The sequence below is a fragment of the Hippichthys cyanospilos genome, chromosome 12 (assembly GCF_059441005.1).
Source record: "Hippichthys cyanospilos isolate Australia breed blue-spotted pipefish chromosome 12, RoL_Hcya_1.0, whole genome shotgun sequence".
Lineage (NCBI taxonomy): Eukaryota > Metazoa > Chordata > Actinopteri > Syngnathiformes > Syngnathidae > Hippichthys > Hippichthys cyanospilos.
In genome coordinates, this window is record NC_142380.1 from 13,976,096 (window position 1) to 13,990,092 (window position 13,997).

Here is a 13,997-nt window from a genome sequence, read left to right on the forward strand (position 1 = left end):
CAGGAGGAGACGGTAGATGTGCAATTTACGTTCATGAGAAACACACTTAATATATATTGGTTATAATTGTATTAGGGTGTATGTATGTTTAGTTCTTTTTCATTCCATTTAGTTATTGATTATTCATTAAATTATTACTATTATTATTTTTCTCTTTTCTTACAGTATTTCATATTTTCTATTTTATGGAAAATCTGGTAAGGAAAACATCTTATTGGTTCTTATATTTTTAATTTGAATGTAGTTGTAGTGTAGAAAGGAGAAGGGAGGAGAAATACTTTTACAAGTATGAGATAAGATGAAATTATTACGATTGCAATCTTCTTGTCGATTACAAGCAGCATATTTGTGACTTTTAAGTCTTGAAATGGTAATGTTACTTATCACATTGAGAAAAAAAGTAAAACAAAACGGTGATGAATCATCAAGATGGCATCAAAATTTTAATTTATGTGGCCAATTGCATTTGTGATATAATATCCATAATAAAACTTTGTCACAGCTAGGCCACATGAATGGCAATTCATCTTTTAATTGGCACAAAAACGCTAAATTCAATCTTCCATTGCGACAATTTGACATTACACACACACGCACACACAGACACACACATGCATGCAGATGATGCCTCAGGTTAATGAGAAAGTTGCTTTCTATTTGTTGAACTTTAAACTTGCCCAGTTTTTACAGTGTTCAAATCTCTGACTCCTTACCTGCTATTGGAATTTACAAATTTTCGAATCGGTCATCAACTATGGAAAAACAACTGAATTATTCAAATTCTGAATTTGATTCAGATGTATAGAATAACAGAGAAGTACCACAGCACACTCTTAGTACCCCACTTAGGTCAATAACATCTGGATGACCTTGAATGCACCAACAACTCATCAGTATTGTTTACTCTGTTAACGAACTCCCCGGTAAATGTATAGAAGCAAAGTCCAAGTTTTAGTTCGGCAGACAACAAATTACTATTCAATTGTTGTGTGGAAACATGGAAATTGTGATCCTTTTCAAACAATAAAAATGGCATTCATTATAGTTTAGTATTTCCTAACCTATATTGCGCAGCAGGACATAGCTTACATTAGAAAAATGGCATACACCAGCAAACAAAAATGCAAAAACTGAATGAGCGAAAAATGATCTCTTTCGACATGGTACACGGTGAATCAAGTAAGGTCAGGAAATCGATGAGGCTCCTGTCTTCAAATAAACGCCCCATGACAAACATCCTTTGTGTTGCGCAAGCTACTGATAACTGAGGGACCCTGCTCAGTTTGTCCTCCGTGGGTGCCCTGTCCGCGTCATCCATTCATGATTTTAATGTTCAGCAGACATTTCAGGTCGGGCTACGATTTGTACGACATGTTCATTCAATACAAAAACATTTCTCACAAAAGGGTCACACCTTTTACACATATAAAATGCACTCTATGTTAATTATAACCACATATATTTTGTTTTAGCGCAGCTGCTTCTCTGCTTACTTACCTATTAATTTACTGTACTAATTTACTTCCCGTATCCCTTTGAGTATGTATTTTCCCCCTCACTTTCAACTTCCATATTAGGGGGGGTCGACTTATAACCGCATTACTCAAAAGCAGACCAATTTCTTTCCACATGTCTGTGTTTGAATAGCATTGATTTGAATGCTAAAATAAGCAATATGTCATTTACAACACTATGTGACTGATTTTTTTTCTATGGACTTGGATGCATTACGAAAAGGAAAAGATGGCTTGACTTCTCTCCTTCAGTCCGTGAGCGTGTGCTTAAACAAGCCAGCATAGATGTTGGCAGGTGGGGGGGAGAAACAGCGAAGGGCAATGTTTCACACTCTGATATCACAACAGTTATCACTTGGGTAAAGAAAGCTTGGGATAATATCCCAAGTAAGATGATCAGCAAATAATTTCCGAAGCCCTCCATTTAAAACAAATTGGACGGGGTCAAAGAATGACTACCCATGAAACAGTAAGAAGGATTTTTGAACAAACATCAGAGAGTTAAAGGGGAGGAGCTATTTGGCGTGTCAGGTAGCAATGATGACTTTTAGGGCTTTTCGACAAATTAATACTCAGCTGTCTCAAAAAATAAAGCACAGCAACTTCATATCATTTTATTGTCGCAACATCAGTCTCAGCATTTGCGTCTATGCGCACACGTATATTGCCGAGCACGTTTCTGCCCCGCAACAATATGTTATTCGATATAGAAAATGCCTCTAAAAGAACCATAATTTTGTAATTTTAATAACACACATCATGTGTTTCAAATGGACAGCTACCATATGTCCCATGTAACCACTAAAGCCAGGGGTAGACTTATAATTGCATTTTGTCGTAAATTTCACCCAAATTGAAGTGAAAAAAGGTGTTTGGACTTTTAAGCGAGATCGACTTATACTTGGAGAAATACGATGCTTAGCACTGGCATCAGGCCATAACCTGCTATGTCACAATTTTGTAAATTTCTGATACATTTTTTTTTTTTTTTTTTAAACAAATCAAGACTTTTGGTCAGTCCGCCCTATAGGTGATCTTTCTTTTTCAACAAGCGTTGGTTTTCGCTTCTCCTGTAAAATGAGTATTTTGGCGGTCCAAAGATTTCACCCCCAACACATGAAATAATGAATGAGTGAATGACTGAATGGATAGGTAGCAGCAAAGTCCAGAGCAGATTTTTTTCTATTGACCCCACCATTCAACATACAGTTCCACCTACCAACACGTGATTTGACAGAAAGGACAGAACTTGTTTGTCTTGGCTTTTTTCCATTTGAAAGTACTATATATACATGATAACCTGCATGAGGTCTCCCTCTTTTGCTCATCAGTCTTTCTGACTTTCCACCTCCCTCCAGCTCCAGAAATGAATCGACTAAGCATCTCAGTGGTCCTGGGACTACTGGCACTCGGGTGCGCTCAGCTCAGTGTTCGCCAGCCTGAGTGTGACTCTCCTGAGGCAGAAGAAGCTGCATTTGCGGCTCAGGACTACCTAAACGGCCAGCATACTCATGGGTACAAATATGCACTTAACAGGATAGAGGACATCAAGATCCTCACTAAGGTGAGTTGGCAGCATTCAGTAAAAAAGTGACACAAAATGTCTTTTCCATGTTGAGGATAAGTTACAAAAAAAAAAAAAAAAAATATATATATATATATATATATATATATATATATATATATATATATATATATATATATATATATATGATAGGCCCAGAAAGGGCGACTTAACATTTAAAGAAAACATTTTAAAAAACTATCTAAATCGTGGTGACATCAATGAAAAGAAAATTCATTTAACTTATTGTGCTAAACATTAACATAAAAAAATAAGTTACATAAAATGCATGACCTCTTGTAACATGAAAATTTAGTCATTTATTGTGTAATATTTAGCATTTTACTAGTTTTAAGTAAAATGTTCAGTTTCTTCTAATGTATAATTTTGTATATCATGACCATTGGTGGAATTATTTTTAAAAATCATATGTTAAATTCAAATATTCAGATTACATATTGTTAGTTTGGAGTTTCAAAACAGACAAAAATTATGTAAAAGAAATGTGTTCATTTAAATAATTAAATTTAAAAAATGATTCACAACTAAAAATAAAACAAAAATAGTGCATTATCCTGTAGTCCTTTAATGAAAAATTCAAAAAATGAACATGAAAAACCTATTCAAAAGCTACGCTTACAAATATTGTGATTAAAAGTATGATCTCTTGTGACATTTAAAACTTTTTTTTTTTTTTAAATAATCGAACGTCTGCTTTGTCACAGCCCGATGCAGATGACATCTACGTTGTTGAAGTGGACCTTCTGGAGACAGATTGTCACGTGTTGGACCCCACTCCTGTTGCAAACTGCACAGCCCGACCCAAAGCACTCACCGTAAGAGAAAGAAACTAAACTCAACCTTGAGCAGTTGGTAACAAGTATTCTGCAATACTATTACGGCTTTTACTTATTTTGTCTCTCAAATCAGGCAGTAGAAGGAGACTGTGACGTGGTTCTGAAAAGGGTTGGAGGAGTGCTGACCGTCACAGCCTTCAAGTGTAAGACAGAAGGTAAAAAAAAAAAAATATATATATATATATATATATATATATATATATATATATATATATATATATATGCGCCTTTTATCTATTCTATCTACGAGTATTGTTATTTTTCCACCACGGCGTTCAGAATCCACAGAGGACCTCTGTGTGGGCTGTCCTACTCTCCTTCCACTGAATGACACCAAGGCACTGAACTTTGTGCACACCTCTCTGGCAACCTTCAACAACAACACAATCAACACAACATACTCTCTGCTTGAAGTCGGAAGAATGTCGACACAGGTAGCCCCCCCCCAAATTGTTTTTGTTTTACATGCTATGTTGCATTTGGATCTTTTTCCCATTTGAATCATTGTTTCAGGTTGTCTCTGGTGGCTCACGCTATCTCGCAGAGTATGTGATAGCTGAGGCTAATTGCACAAATGACGTCTGTGTGCCGCTGAATGACATCATGGCTGTAAGTACAGTATCACACTACACTCCACAGCTGTGTGAGCTGTTGGCACTTTTAACTGGTCCAAAAATTATTTATGGATGCACTGATTTCTCCTCAGCCAACGAATCCCATTTTAGGTTAATTGAGATCTTGACAGAGATTGTGTTACTTTTGTCCAGTCCCTTACTTACTTTTCTTATGGCAGGGGGGTCCAAACTTGGTACTCTAGGGCCAGTGTCCTGCATGTTTTCCAGTTTTCTATCCCCAAAACACCTGATTCAAATGAGCAGGAACGTTATTTGTTGAACTCGCTAATGAGCTGGTCTTTTGAATCAGGTGCGTCGGGGAAAGAAAACTGGAAAACAAACCTGGAGAACATGCAGGATACCAGCACTCGGGGACTGAGTTAGGACACCCCTGTCTTATAGACACCATCATTGGCGAAAATCCCATTTCATAAAGATAAATTGGTGCAAATGAAAGAAAGACATTTAGTGCATTTAGGGCAGTGTTGTGATCCTATTGCTACTCATTACACAGAGCAAACTGTGTGACAATCACTTATAACAATAACATTGAAGTAGGACTACTGAATGAAGCCTCTTCTAAAAGCTGTGGGCTCCTCTGCTGTTGTATATTTTACCTCTTCAAAGAAGTTAAAAAAAAAAAAATAAAGCGCATGGGATTGGTTTTACATGCACAGAATCAAACTTTACAATGAGACCCAGATGGTCAATAAAATATTTGTTCAGTCCTAGGATCAGTTGGAGACCCGGTAGCTGGGGAAAGCAGTTAAGCTATGTAAAACTTTAGGCTGGTTATTTTGTCCACTAAGTCACTAAATGTGCACAATTTTTTCCAACTTGATTCAAGCAGAATCGTGGTATTTGCGTTGCCAAAGGACTGGGAGCTGCCCATACAGTTGACTGCAAAATGTTTTCCATTACGGTGAGTTATCCAGCAGTCATGTTTACAGGACACTAATACACTCACAAAGTTAGGAATTTTGAGTTTTTGGTTAAGATTTCAGGGTAAACCTGAAATGCAAACCAAATAAGCGTTTCTCTGCTGATGCGTTTTTTTCAGATGCCTCCTAAAGATGTAAACAGCACCGGGGTTTCTCATGTGTTCCCAATGGTCCACGTGCACACACAAAACATGACCAGAAAGCATGGTCTGAGACACCACAAGCTGACTTTTTTCCACGACCCGCATGTTACCGGCCTTCTGTCTGCCGAGTCTGCGTCGGAATCCGCTGAAGTGGTATCTGTAGCCACCCCAGCAGTGTTGAATGCTACAGCATCTGTTACAGCTGACACATCATCTGCGTCAGTCAGTGCCGAGGTTCCTGTTGCAGTGGTTAAGAGAGACGTACCCGCCGCACCCGTCACCGTTACGGACCCAGTTCTCCTGATACCACGGTGCCCTGGGAAAGTCAGATTCTTTTAAGCATTCATTTGCATCGTATACTTCATTAACTTAGAATTTTCCAAAACAAACACTGGCTCCAACTTCTAGTCACTGCTATATTTCCCTATACTGTACTTGTCTAAGTGGCATTTAACCCCATTACTCCTTGGCTTGACATGTCACTTAAAAACAAAGCCATTTTATTGTAATAAAGAACTATTTGAAATACTGTTTGAATTTTGTCCCAGTTCACTTTGGTGGTTTTCATAAATGAAATTGTATGCATGTACATCCGAATTATCCGTACTAGTTCAAAATGTCGATATAAAATCAGGCTGACTGCCTATTGAAAGCAAGTCTCTTTGGATAGCTGAGAGCTAACTGTAAATCATAGGGATTAACAAAAAATAATTACACATTAAAATTTTAAATTCTGTACATTAGAAGCCAAGAACCTTTTTCTTCTAACAAAATTTCATTAGAATCTGACCCCGTGGGTTCTCCAGGGTGAAAATAACCTCATTTACATTTTGAAAGTGACCCGTTCTTTCTACTGTCAAGAAATGTGTGTTCCTTTCCCAAACTTCACTGACAAAACAGAGGTAAAGTCAAAAGTTTATTTGCAATTAAGGCATGTCATCTCAGCTTGTGACCCTCTTTCACTTCGACAGTCCAATCCTGTAGAGAAACAAACAAGATCAATTTCAGGCTCAGGAAAGAATTCAAAATTAAAAACGACATACCATGTCTGTTGAACTCCGTTCTTTTAATCCAGGAAGAAATGGCAGATTTGAGGTTAATTTTGGTTTAAAGGTGTTCTTAGAAGACTTCAGTTCTTCAACAAGCAAAGGTTTATTCCAGCCGTTAATATGTTTAAGATGCATAGGCCTGGCCAGACGTTGGAACATGCCACTCCTGTCAAGAACACTGTCCCTGACATAATTTGACCCCACAGGCGCTCTGGGCTCTTTACCCGGTGGACCACGCTGTAGCAGTACATATTCTTTTGGTTCAGAAGAATGCCAAGTCTGATCACGTTTGGTGGATTTTCTTGGCTTCATCCAATTAGTTAAATGTGGAAAATTTTGTGCAAAAGAAGTGTTATTTGTCGAACCAGCATCATTTAGCATGGAGTAGGGGAGAAAAGAGCCAAGCCCCTCCTGGACCCCAAGCTGGAAAGGCCTATTAAATCCATATGGCAATCCCCTAGGTGCTGGTGTATGATCCGGGCTCTGTTCTTGAAGATAATGACTGTTATGAGACCTGGCATTTAGAACAGGTGGAAAATTGGGAAAATTAAGTTGGCCATTTTGCTTTTCGGGGTGCTCCTTTTCTGCTTCTTCTCTTGCCAGGGGATAATATGGATTGTGAACCCTCAAGGGCATAACTTGAGATGTTAATTGACTTGGTGATAAATTTGGATTTTTCTCATATTGCCGCCTGGAATGCTGTGAGTTAGGATTAAGAGCCAAATTTGGGTAATGTGCTCTTGCTACCTTGTTTAGGATACTTTCTAATAATGAAGCAGAATGACCACCCGGTGGCTGGAGATGTGGTTCATTTTTATTGGGACCAGAGTCTGTAGCTTTCTCAGCATTATATTTTTCTTCAACTGGTTTTTGAACAGGCCCTGTATAACCGACGCCCCTTCCGGGTCCATAATAGGCCACAGAAGCAACAAACGGAAATTCTTGCGACATTACATGTGTTATTTTATCGGCTTGCCCAGGAGATGCAAGATAAAGATGCTGATGGAAAGTAAATTGTGGGCAGCAATTGAAAAAACCAGCAGCGCAAAATTGAATGCAACCACTTGAGCTTTTGGGACCAATAGCGCCATTATTAGACTGTGGGGATGGAGTAGCCTGTTGTGGTTCCATAGCTGGGGGTAATGTTACAAACTGCCATTGCTCTGGAGGCTGGATGGTTGCAGGTTTTGCACTCTCTCTAGGCTTCTGTGAGGGATTTTTAATAGCGTGTGTTTTGTCATCTGGTTTTCCGGGTACTTGAGGTTCCAGAGGCCAATAGACATTTCCGGAGACTTCAGGTTTTAGTGGAGCAGGTGTGTTCTTGATAGCTGGTCCAAGATTAATTGGCCGTAGTGGGTTACCTGGTTGGTGCACATGACTTGAAACTTCTGAGTCTTTGGAATCTGGTGGTTGTAGGGAAGGCTTATTGTACAAATCTCCTGGGTCAGGCAAAGGGTAAACCAAGTAGGGATTGCGTGGCTGCAGGACCACAGTTTGAGGAAATACAGGTGGCTTGGAAGGCTGGATGAATAATTTGCTTTCATGCCAGAAAGGGTAGACTGGCTGCTTCACATGACCCAGTGGAAACTCAGGTTCTTGTAGTTTCAGTGACAATGGATCCAGCATTGGCTTTTCGGCGGGTTCTTTTGGACTGAGTTTGGGGTAAATTGGAAAGGGGTATGGTTCCGCTGCCTGTTTCACTTCTCTATAAAACATTCCCAGCTCTTGTGGGTTGAATGGCCATGGGTCTGGCATTGGTATTTTGGCTGGCTCTTTGGGGATAGGCCTAGGGTAAAGTGAAAAGGGGTAAGGATCTGATGGCTGCTTCACTCGTCCATGAAGAACGTCAGGCTGTTCTGGCTTGATTATCCATGGATTTGGTATGGGCTTCTGTGGCTTGATTAGCCATGGATTTGTAATTGGCTTTTTGGCTGGTTCTTTAGGACCTGGCTCTGGGTAAAGAGGATAGGGGAAGGGATTGGCTGGTTGATTCACTGGTCCAGGAGGGCGCGCCAATATTTGGGGTTTGAATGGCCATAACTGTGGCTTTGGCTTTTTGGTTGGTTCTTTAGGACTGGGCATAGGGTAAAGTGGATAGGGGTAAACATTGGATAGCTGCTCTTCTTGATCTGGATGGACCTCAGTATTTTGTGGCGTAGGCACTGGCGTTTTGGTTTCTTCAGGGCTGGGAACAGGATAAAGTGGATAAGGGTATGGATCGACCGATTCGTCCAAATGACCTGGAATGACCTCAGGCTTCGGTGAATTAGCCACTGGTCTTTTGGTGGGTTCTTTAAGATTGGGCATTGGGTGGTGGTATGTATTAGGTGGCAGCTGCACATTACCTAGAGTGGCCTCAGGTTTGTGTGGATCAGGCATTGGCTTTTTGGTTGGTTTATAAGGAATTGCCATGGGGTAGACAAGATATGGATTGGGTGGCACATGCACATTCCCTGGAAGGACCTCAGGCTTATGCAATGTCCTTTTGGGAGGTTCTTTTGGTCTGGCTGTTGGATACACAAGGTAGGGGTATGGATTGGGTGGCTGATACACTGGAGGATGAGGGAGCTGAAGGTTTTTTGGATCAAGAAGAGGTTCTACAATTGTGTTTTCAGGATTTGGGAAAGGGTTAAGCGGATAGGGATAGGGGTAGATTGGCTCATGCACTTCAATCAGTGGTTTCCCAGGTTTAGGATTTTTAATTGGTTCGTTGGGACTTGTCATTGGATAAGTTGGATATGTGTATGGATAGTTTGGTTGCTGTATTGGATCCAGAGGATCCTCAGGCTGCTGTGGAGCAGCCATGGGCTTGTCATTAGGTTTGAGTCCAGGTCTTAGCATGGGGTTTGAAGGATGATGATTGACTGGTTGGTGCACTTTATCTATTTCTTTGTCTGGTTTATGTGGGTGGGAAAGATGTGGTTCATTTTCAGTGTCTGCGGAAAATGGATAGATATAGGAAAAGAGTGGGTGCTCAGATCTAACTGTTCGAGGCTCTGGATTTTGCTGTGGAGAGGATGTAGGCTTGGCATCAAGTGCTTGCAGGAGGTAATATGGATTATTAGGAGAGACTGGGTTTAAAGCTTGACCTGTTTGCACCTTAGGCTGTGGTGAAGTGACAGTATTAGTATTTTTGCTTGGTACATTTTGAGAAAGTGGGTTTGGCAAAAATGGATAATGTGGTGGCCGATAATGACCTGAAGGGCCTTCAGGGGGTTGCAATTCGTGGGGTGTAGGAGAAGGGACAGTCTTTGCATCTTTGCTCAGTTTATTCACAGGTTCCAGATTTGGCAAGAAGGGATAAGACGGCTGATTCACATGACCAGAGACTTTAAGTATTTCTAGCATTGGGGGCTGTGGAGATGGAACAGTCTTGGCGTCTTTGCTTGGTTCATTTTCAGGCTGTGGATTTGGCAAGAAAGGATAATATGGCTTCTCCACATAATATGGATGAACTTCAGTTTTATGTGGCCAAGGAGCAGCTGTTGACTTTTGGACGGGGTCTGCTACATGGCTAGGTGGAGGGTTAATTGGATAGGAGAAGAGGTAAGATGGAGGAGCAGGTGTTTGTGGCTGGTAGGGCTGTGGAGCAGGTTTGGGCTTATCATCTGGCTTGTTTTCAGGCTGCACAGAAAAGAGAGGGTGCATTGGCTGGTTCACATGACCAGGAATGGCTTCAGTTTGGGATGGATTCCGAACAAGCCCAGGGTTGTGATGTACCACATGTTTAGAAGGACTTGAAGGTGGATAATGGAAAACTTGTGGGTGATACAAGTCTGTTTTGAGGGGTTCCGATGGTTTCTGTGTTGGGCTTTTTCTACGTTCAGATAGACCTGGGGCCGTTGAGGGACATGAAATTTTAGTTTCTCCGTTGCCAGACAATTCGACAGTGTATCTCCCATCCTGAAAAAAAGATGATTAATCACCAAAATATTTTGAATGAAACTTTACAGCAAGTTCACTTTACCTTCTCCTCCACACAGGGACCATACTGAACAGACAGGACCACACCTTCAGCATTATCCACTGCTCTAATCCCACATTTGTGTAATGCAGCATTTAGCAGCTCCCATTTGCCATTCACTGTCAAGAGTTACAGTCCATCAGTTGGGGAGAGAGGAATAAAAAACATGCAATCAATTTTTCCTTGTAGTTCAGCTATGTCTACATCACGGGGCCTCAAAATGAGGTCTCTAGGTCCCAACATTAATAAATTGTCTTAAATATGCCCTTGGAGCTGCACAATAACCATTGAAGGAAGCCAAGTTGTCAACCAACTGCCAACAATGGACTCCTGCGCACAATTTATGCAGAAAATTTTAGTTATGAGTCTAAACAGGCTATTACATTTCATTAATATACTATAAAGTAGGCAACATAACCCACGTTTTATCAACCTCGGGGGCAGTCTTTCTACGACTTGTTTTCGACTTAAAATGACAGTTGTTCAGGGTTCGTCTTGCGAGCATCACATTACCAACTCAGAAAAGAGTCATGAGTGATCATTACCTGAGAAACTCTGATGTAATTTATCAAGGTAGCAAAATGGTAGGCACCTTGAATAGTTAAAGATTGGTACGTTTTGCTGCTTAATTTCTATTCCTCGGTCAATATTAACCAGAATGCCTCATTTAGACAAAAGAGAGAGCCGAGCATATTGTAAAGATCATTTTTTTGGTTGACTTTCTCTTCAACATTCAAATCTTAAGTACAAATTTATGTAAATGATGTCAAGCAACAGGTGCATTGCTTGGTCTAGTTCAAGTCTTGCCAACCACATCTCTCGTCACTATTGCAGTTCAGCACCACCGCGCATCATGAACTGCAAATGGTTAAATTTGCATTTTGCGGAAATGCACCATGAGTCATTTTAAGTTATTCAACAAACAAATCAACTCACCATTTATTTGAATTCTAGAGAGTGGTACAATCCAGTCAGTTTTCACAATCATGCCTTCTTTATGGCATGTGACCATTGGCGGGCTGGATGAATACGGTTTCATCAAGGGACATGACATCCTCACTGACAACCCAAACCAAAGTAATGGTAGCACATAGGAACCATCCTAGGAAAAACAAATGTTTTCAATATCCACTTCTGTTGCATGCATTGTTTTTAGGTGTACGCTGCTAGGTGATTTTCAAAAAAAAAAAAAAAAAAAAAACTTGCTAAGGTAATGTGAAAAGTTGCCAAATCCAGCCACAAAAAAAAGTGTGAAGTTGGCTCACCTTAAGTGTGACAAAACAGCCATTATACGGGGCAACCAAGAGCATTTTGTTTTGTGTTGACCTGACGGTGTAACCACAGCTTTGTGGGAGATTGGACAGAGGCAATGGAGACATGTTACCTAGCACACAAGGTCAATTAACAGGTAATTTAGAATGGAAATAAGTGACAGAGTATTTCTGCATGAAGGAAAATATGTCCATAACAAACATACCCCTATCCACCAAAATCAGAGATCTGGGATTGGATGCAAAATCTTGGACTTGAAGTTTCATTGAGTCTGTTGTACATTCCACCTTTGGATCCATTTTAATAAGATGATCAGTCACTGCTTTGCCTGTTTTTGAAAAATCATCTTCATGCATACTGGGCTGCCGATATACATCCACCCCTTGAAGAAGAAAAAAAAAAGTTCATTCGATACATTCACGTTCAATACATGTAAGTGCATTTAAGTACAGAAAAGTACATTCAATATACCATTCATTTCAACATTCATTTCCATAGCCTCCACTTGTCAGATCTAACATTTTAATTTAGCGTCATTTTACTTTTGCCTTTTTAAAAAGAGGAAGCCTTCAAAAGTTGGTTCATCACAACATCTTTTAACAGGCCCCCACTAGACTAAATTCCGTATTCTGATTACTATTGCAAAAACGATGATAAACTCGAGCAGTTTGTGGCATGCATTTCTCTTCTGAGCTGAAATGCTGTCATTTCGGTAGACATTTAAAAACTAAAACATGTTAACGACTTGTGGTTATTGGTGATTTATATTACTTTGTTCTGTAATACCTCTCAAGCCACTCGCGTAATTTGATACTTTTTTTTGTTATCACATCCACAAATCGGTGACAAACGTTAGCTCATTGTTTAAACAAAATATTTTATGTTTACAACCTAACACCACTGTACAGTACAGTGTATATACAGCACATGCACCGTACAGTATATGTACTCCGAACCACTTTACTGTCTTTCTACAGCCAGCGGGGGACGCAATGACTGAAATGGGTTTTATCCTCCTGGTGAGATAGAGTTAAAAGTAAAAACTGTCATTCATTGACTTTACTCATTTACGGTAAGTCATTATAAGGCCTTAAGAACTAAAAATCTTCAACAAAACTACTCTCTAGTCCAAATTTGATTAATTTAATCGGTTAGAAAACAAAAACTTAGAGAAAACTCTTAAAGTCAAGAATGATATCAATTTTGCCAGAATTTTAAAGTTTAGTAATTATTTTAATGTAGTTTTACTGGGCATGATTGAGCAAAATTTTACACAAACGGCCAAAATAAAGCCAACGAGTGTAAAATGTTCATTTGTACGCTGCCACGATGAAGCGATGTCAGAAACGCAATAAAAACTATATATCATATCTAATTTAACTCTCCAAGTATTGTTTATCATACAACAAAGTGTGCTGTAAGTTAACTACATATGCTCAATATCCAAATTAAATAAGAACAGGGAAATAATCATACATACCCATATCATCTTGGTAATCTAAATCAGCATCCAAGGTCGGTCTTGTGGCTTTGTTAGCAGGATCAATTATCTGAGAGATTAACAGTCTCCCGCTGTAGGAAACGTCACTTTTGTTTGGAATCCGAGGGGAGCGATGTCTTATTATTTTAACAGTTTTTAGCCTTGCCAGTCGGGAGCATTGGCTCAATGTAATGGTAGCGAGCAGAAAAAATCCTAAATGCAGTAAAATCTTCAAGCCCCGTCGCTCTCTACACGCCATTGGAAATAAAAAGCTAAGGGCTGCATACAGAGAAAATCCAGTTCTCCTATGCTGACGACGTAGAAGGTCGTTGACTGCATGGGGAGGATTAATGAGGAAACTTAGAGCCCCAACGAAACAGGTGTTATCGATGGGGTAAATTGTGGGTGTTGTCTCAAATGTATCCTATTGGCTTCCAAAGCCCGGTCGCCCATTTTGCCTCATAAAATTTAAAAAAAAAAAAAAACACAGCTATAAATAAATTAATCTTTTGGGAGATTGATCAACTTCTAAATTTACCAATCATTTGCTGTTAATTCATTATATTGGTCTAAACCAGTGTTTCTCAAATAGAGCGGCG

The 13,997-nt window shown here is 39.7% G+C and overlaps 2 protein-coding genes across 3 annotated transcripts; one reads left to right on the plus strand and one right to left on the minus strand.

Moving 5' to 3' along the window:
- The first annotated feature begins 2,813 nt into the window (after positions 1 to 2,813).
- ahsga (alpha 2-HS glycoprotein a) lies at positions 2,814 to 6,162 on the plus strand. 2 transcript variants are annotated; one of them, XM_088429901.1, is made up of 7 exons: positions 2,814 to 3,078; positions 3,804 to 3,914; positions 4,009 to 4,090; positions 4,215 to 4,369; positions 4,449 to 4,544; positions 5,397 to 5,471; positions 5,610 to 6,162. In XM_088429901.1, exons 1-7 carry the CDS (start codon positions 2,881 to 2,883, stop codon positions 5,970 to 5,972), a joined length of 1,080 nt encoding a protein of 359 aa, XP_088286027.1. In that variant the 5' UTR covers positions 2,814 to 2,880; the 3' UTR covers positions 5,973 to 6,162. The 2 variants fall into 2 exon arrangements, with proteins under 2 accessions (XP_088286027.1, XP_088286028.1); XM_088429902.1 differs by having other exon boundaries at positions 5,400 to 5,471.
- A 300-nt stretch (positions 6,163 to 6,462) lies between these two features.
- LOC148414997 (uncharacterized) lies at positions 6,463 to 13,707 on the minus strand. Its single transcript, XM_088429900.1, has 7 exons — positions 13,399 to 13,707; positions 12,124 to 12,300; positions 11,912 to 12,030; positions 11,583 to 11,748; positions 10,650 to 10,765; positions 6,677 to 10,585; positions 6,463 to 6,611 (listed from the first exon to the last, which is right to left on the minus strand). Exons 1-7 carry the CDS (start codon positions 13,655 to 13,657, stop codon positions 6,570 to 6,572), a joined length of 4,788 nt encoding a protein of 1,595 aa, XP_088286026.1. The 5' UTR covers positions 13,658 to 13,707; the 3' UTR covers positions 6,463 to 6,569.
- Positions 13,708 to 13,997: the final 290 nt, after the last annotated feature.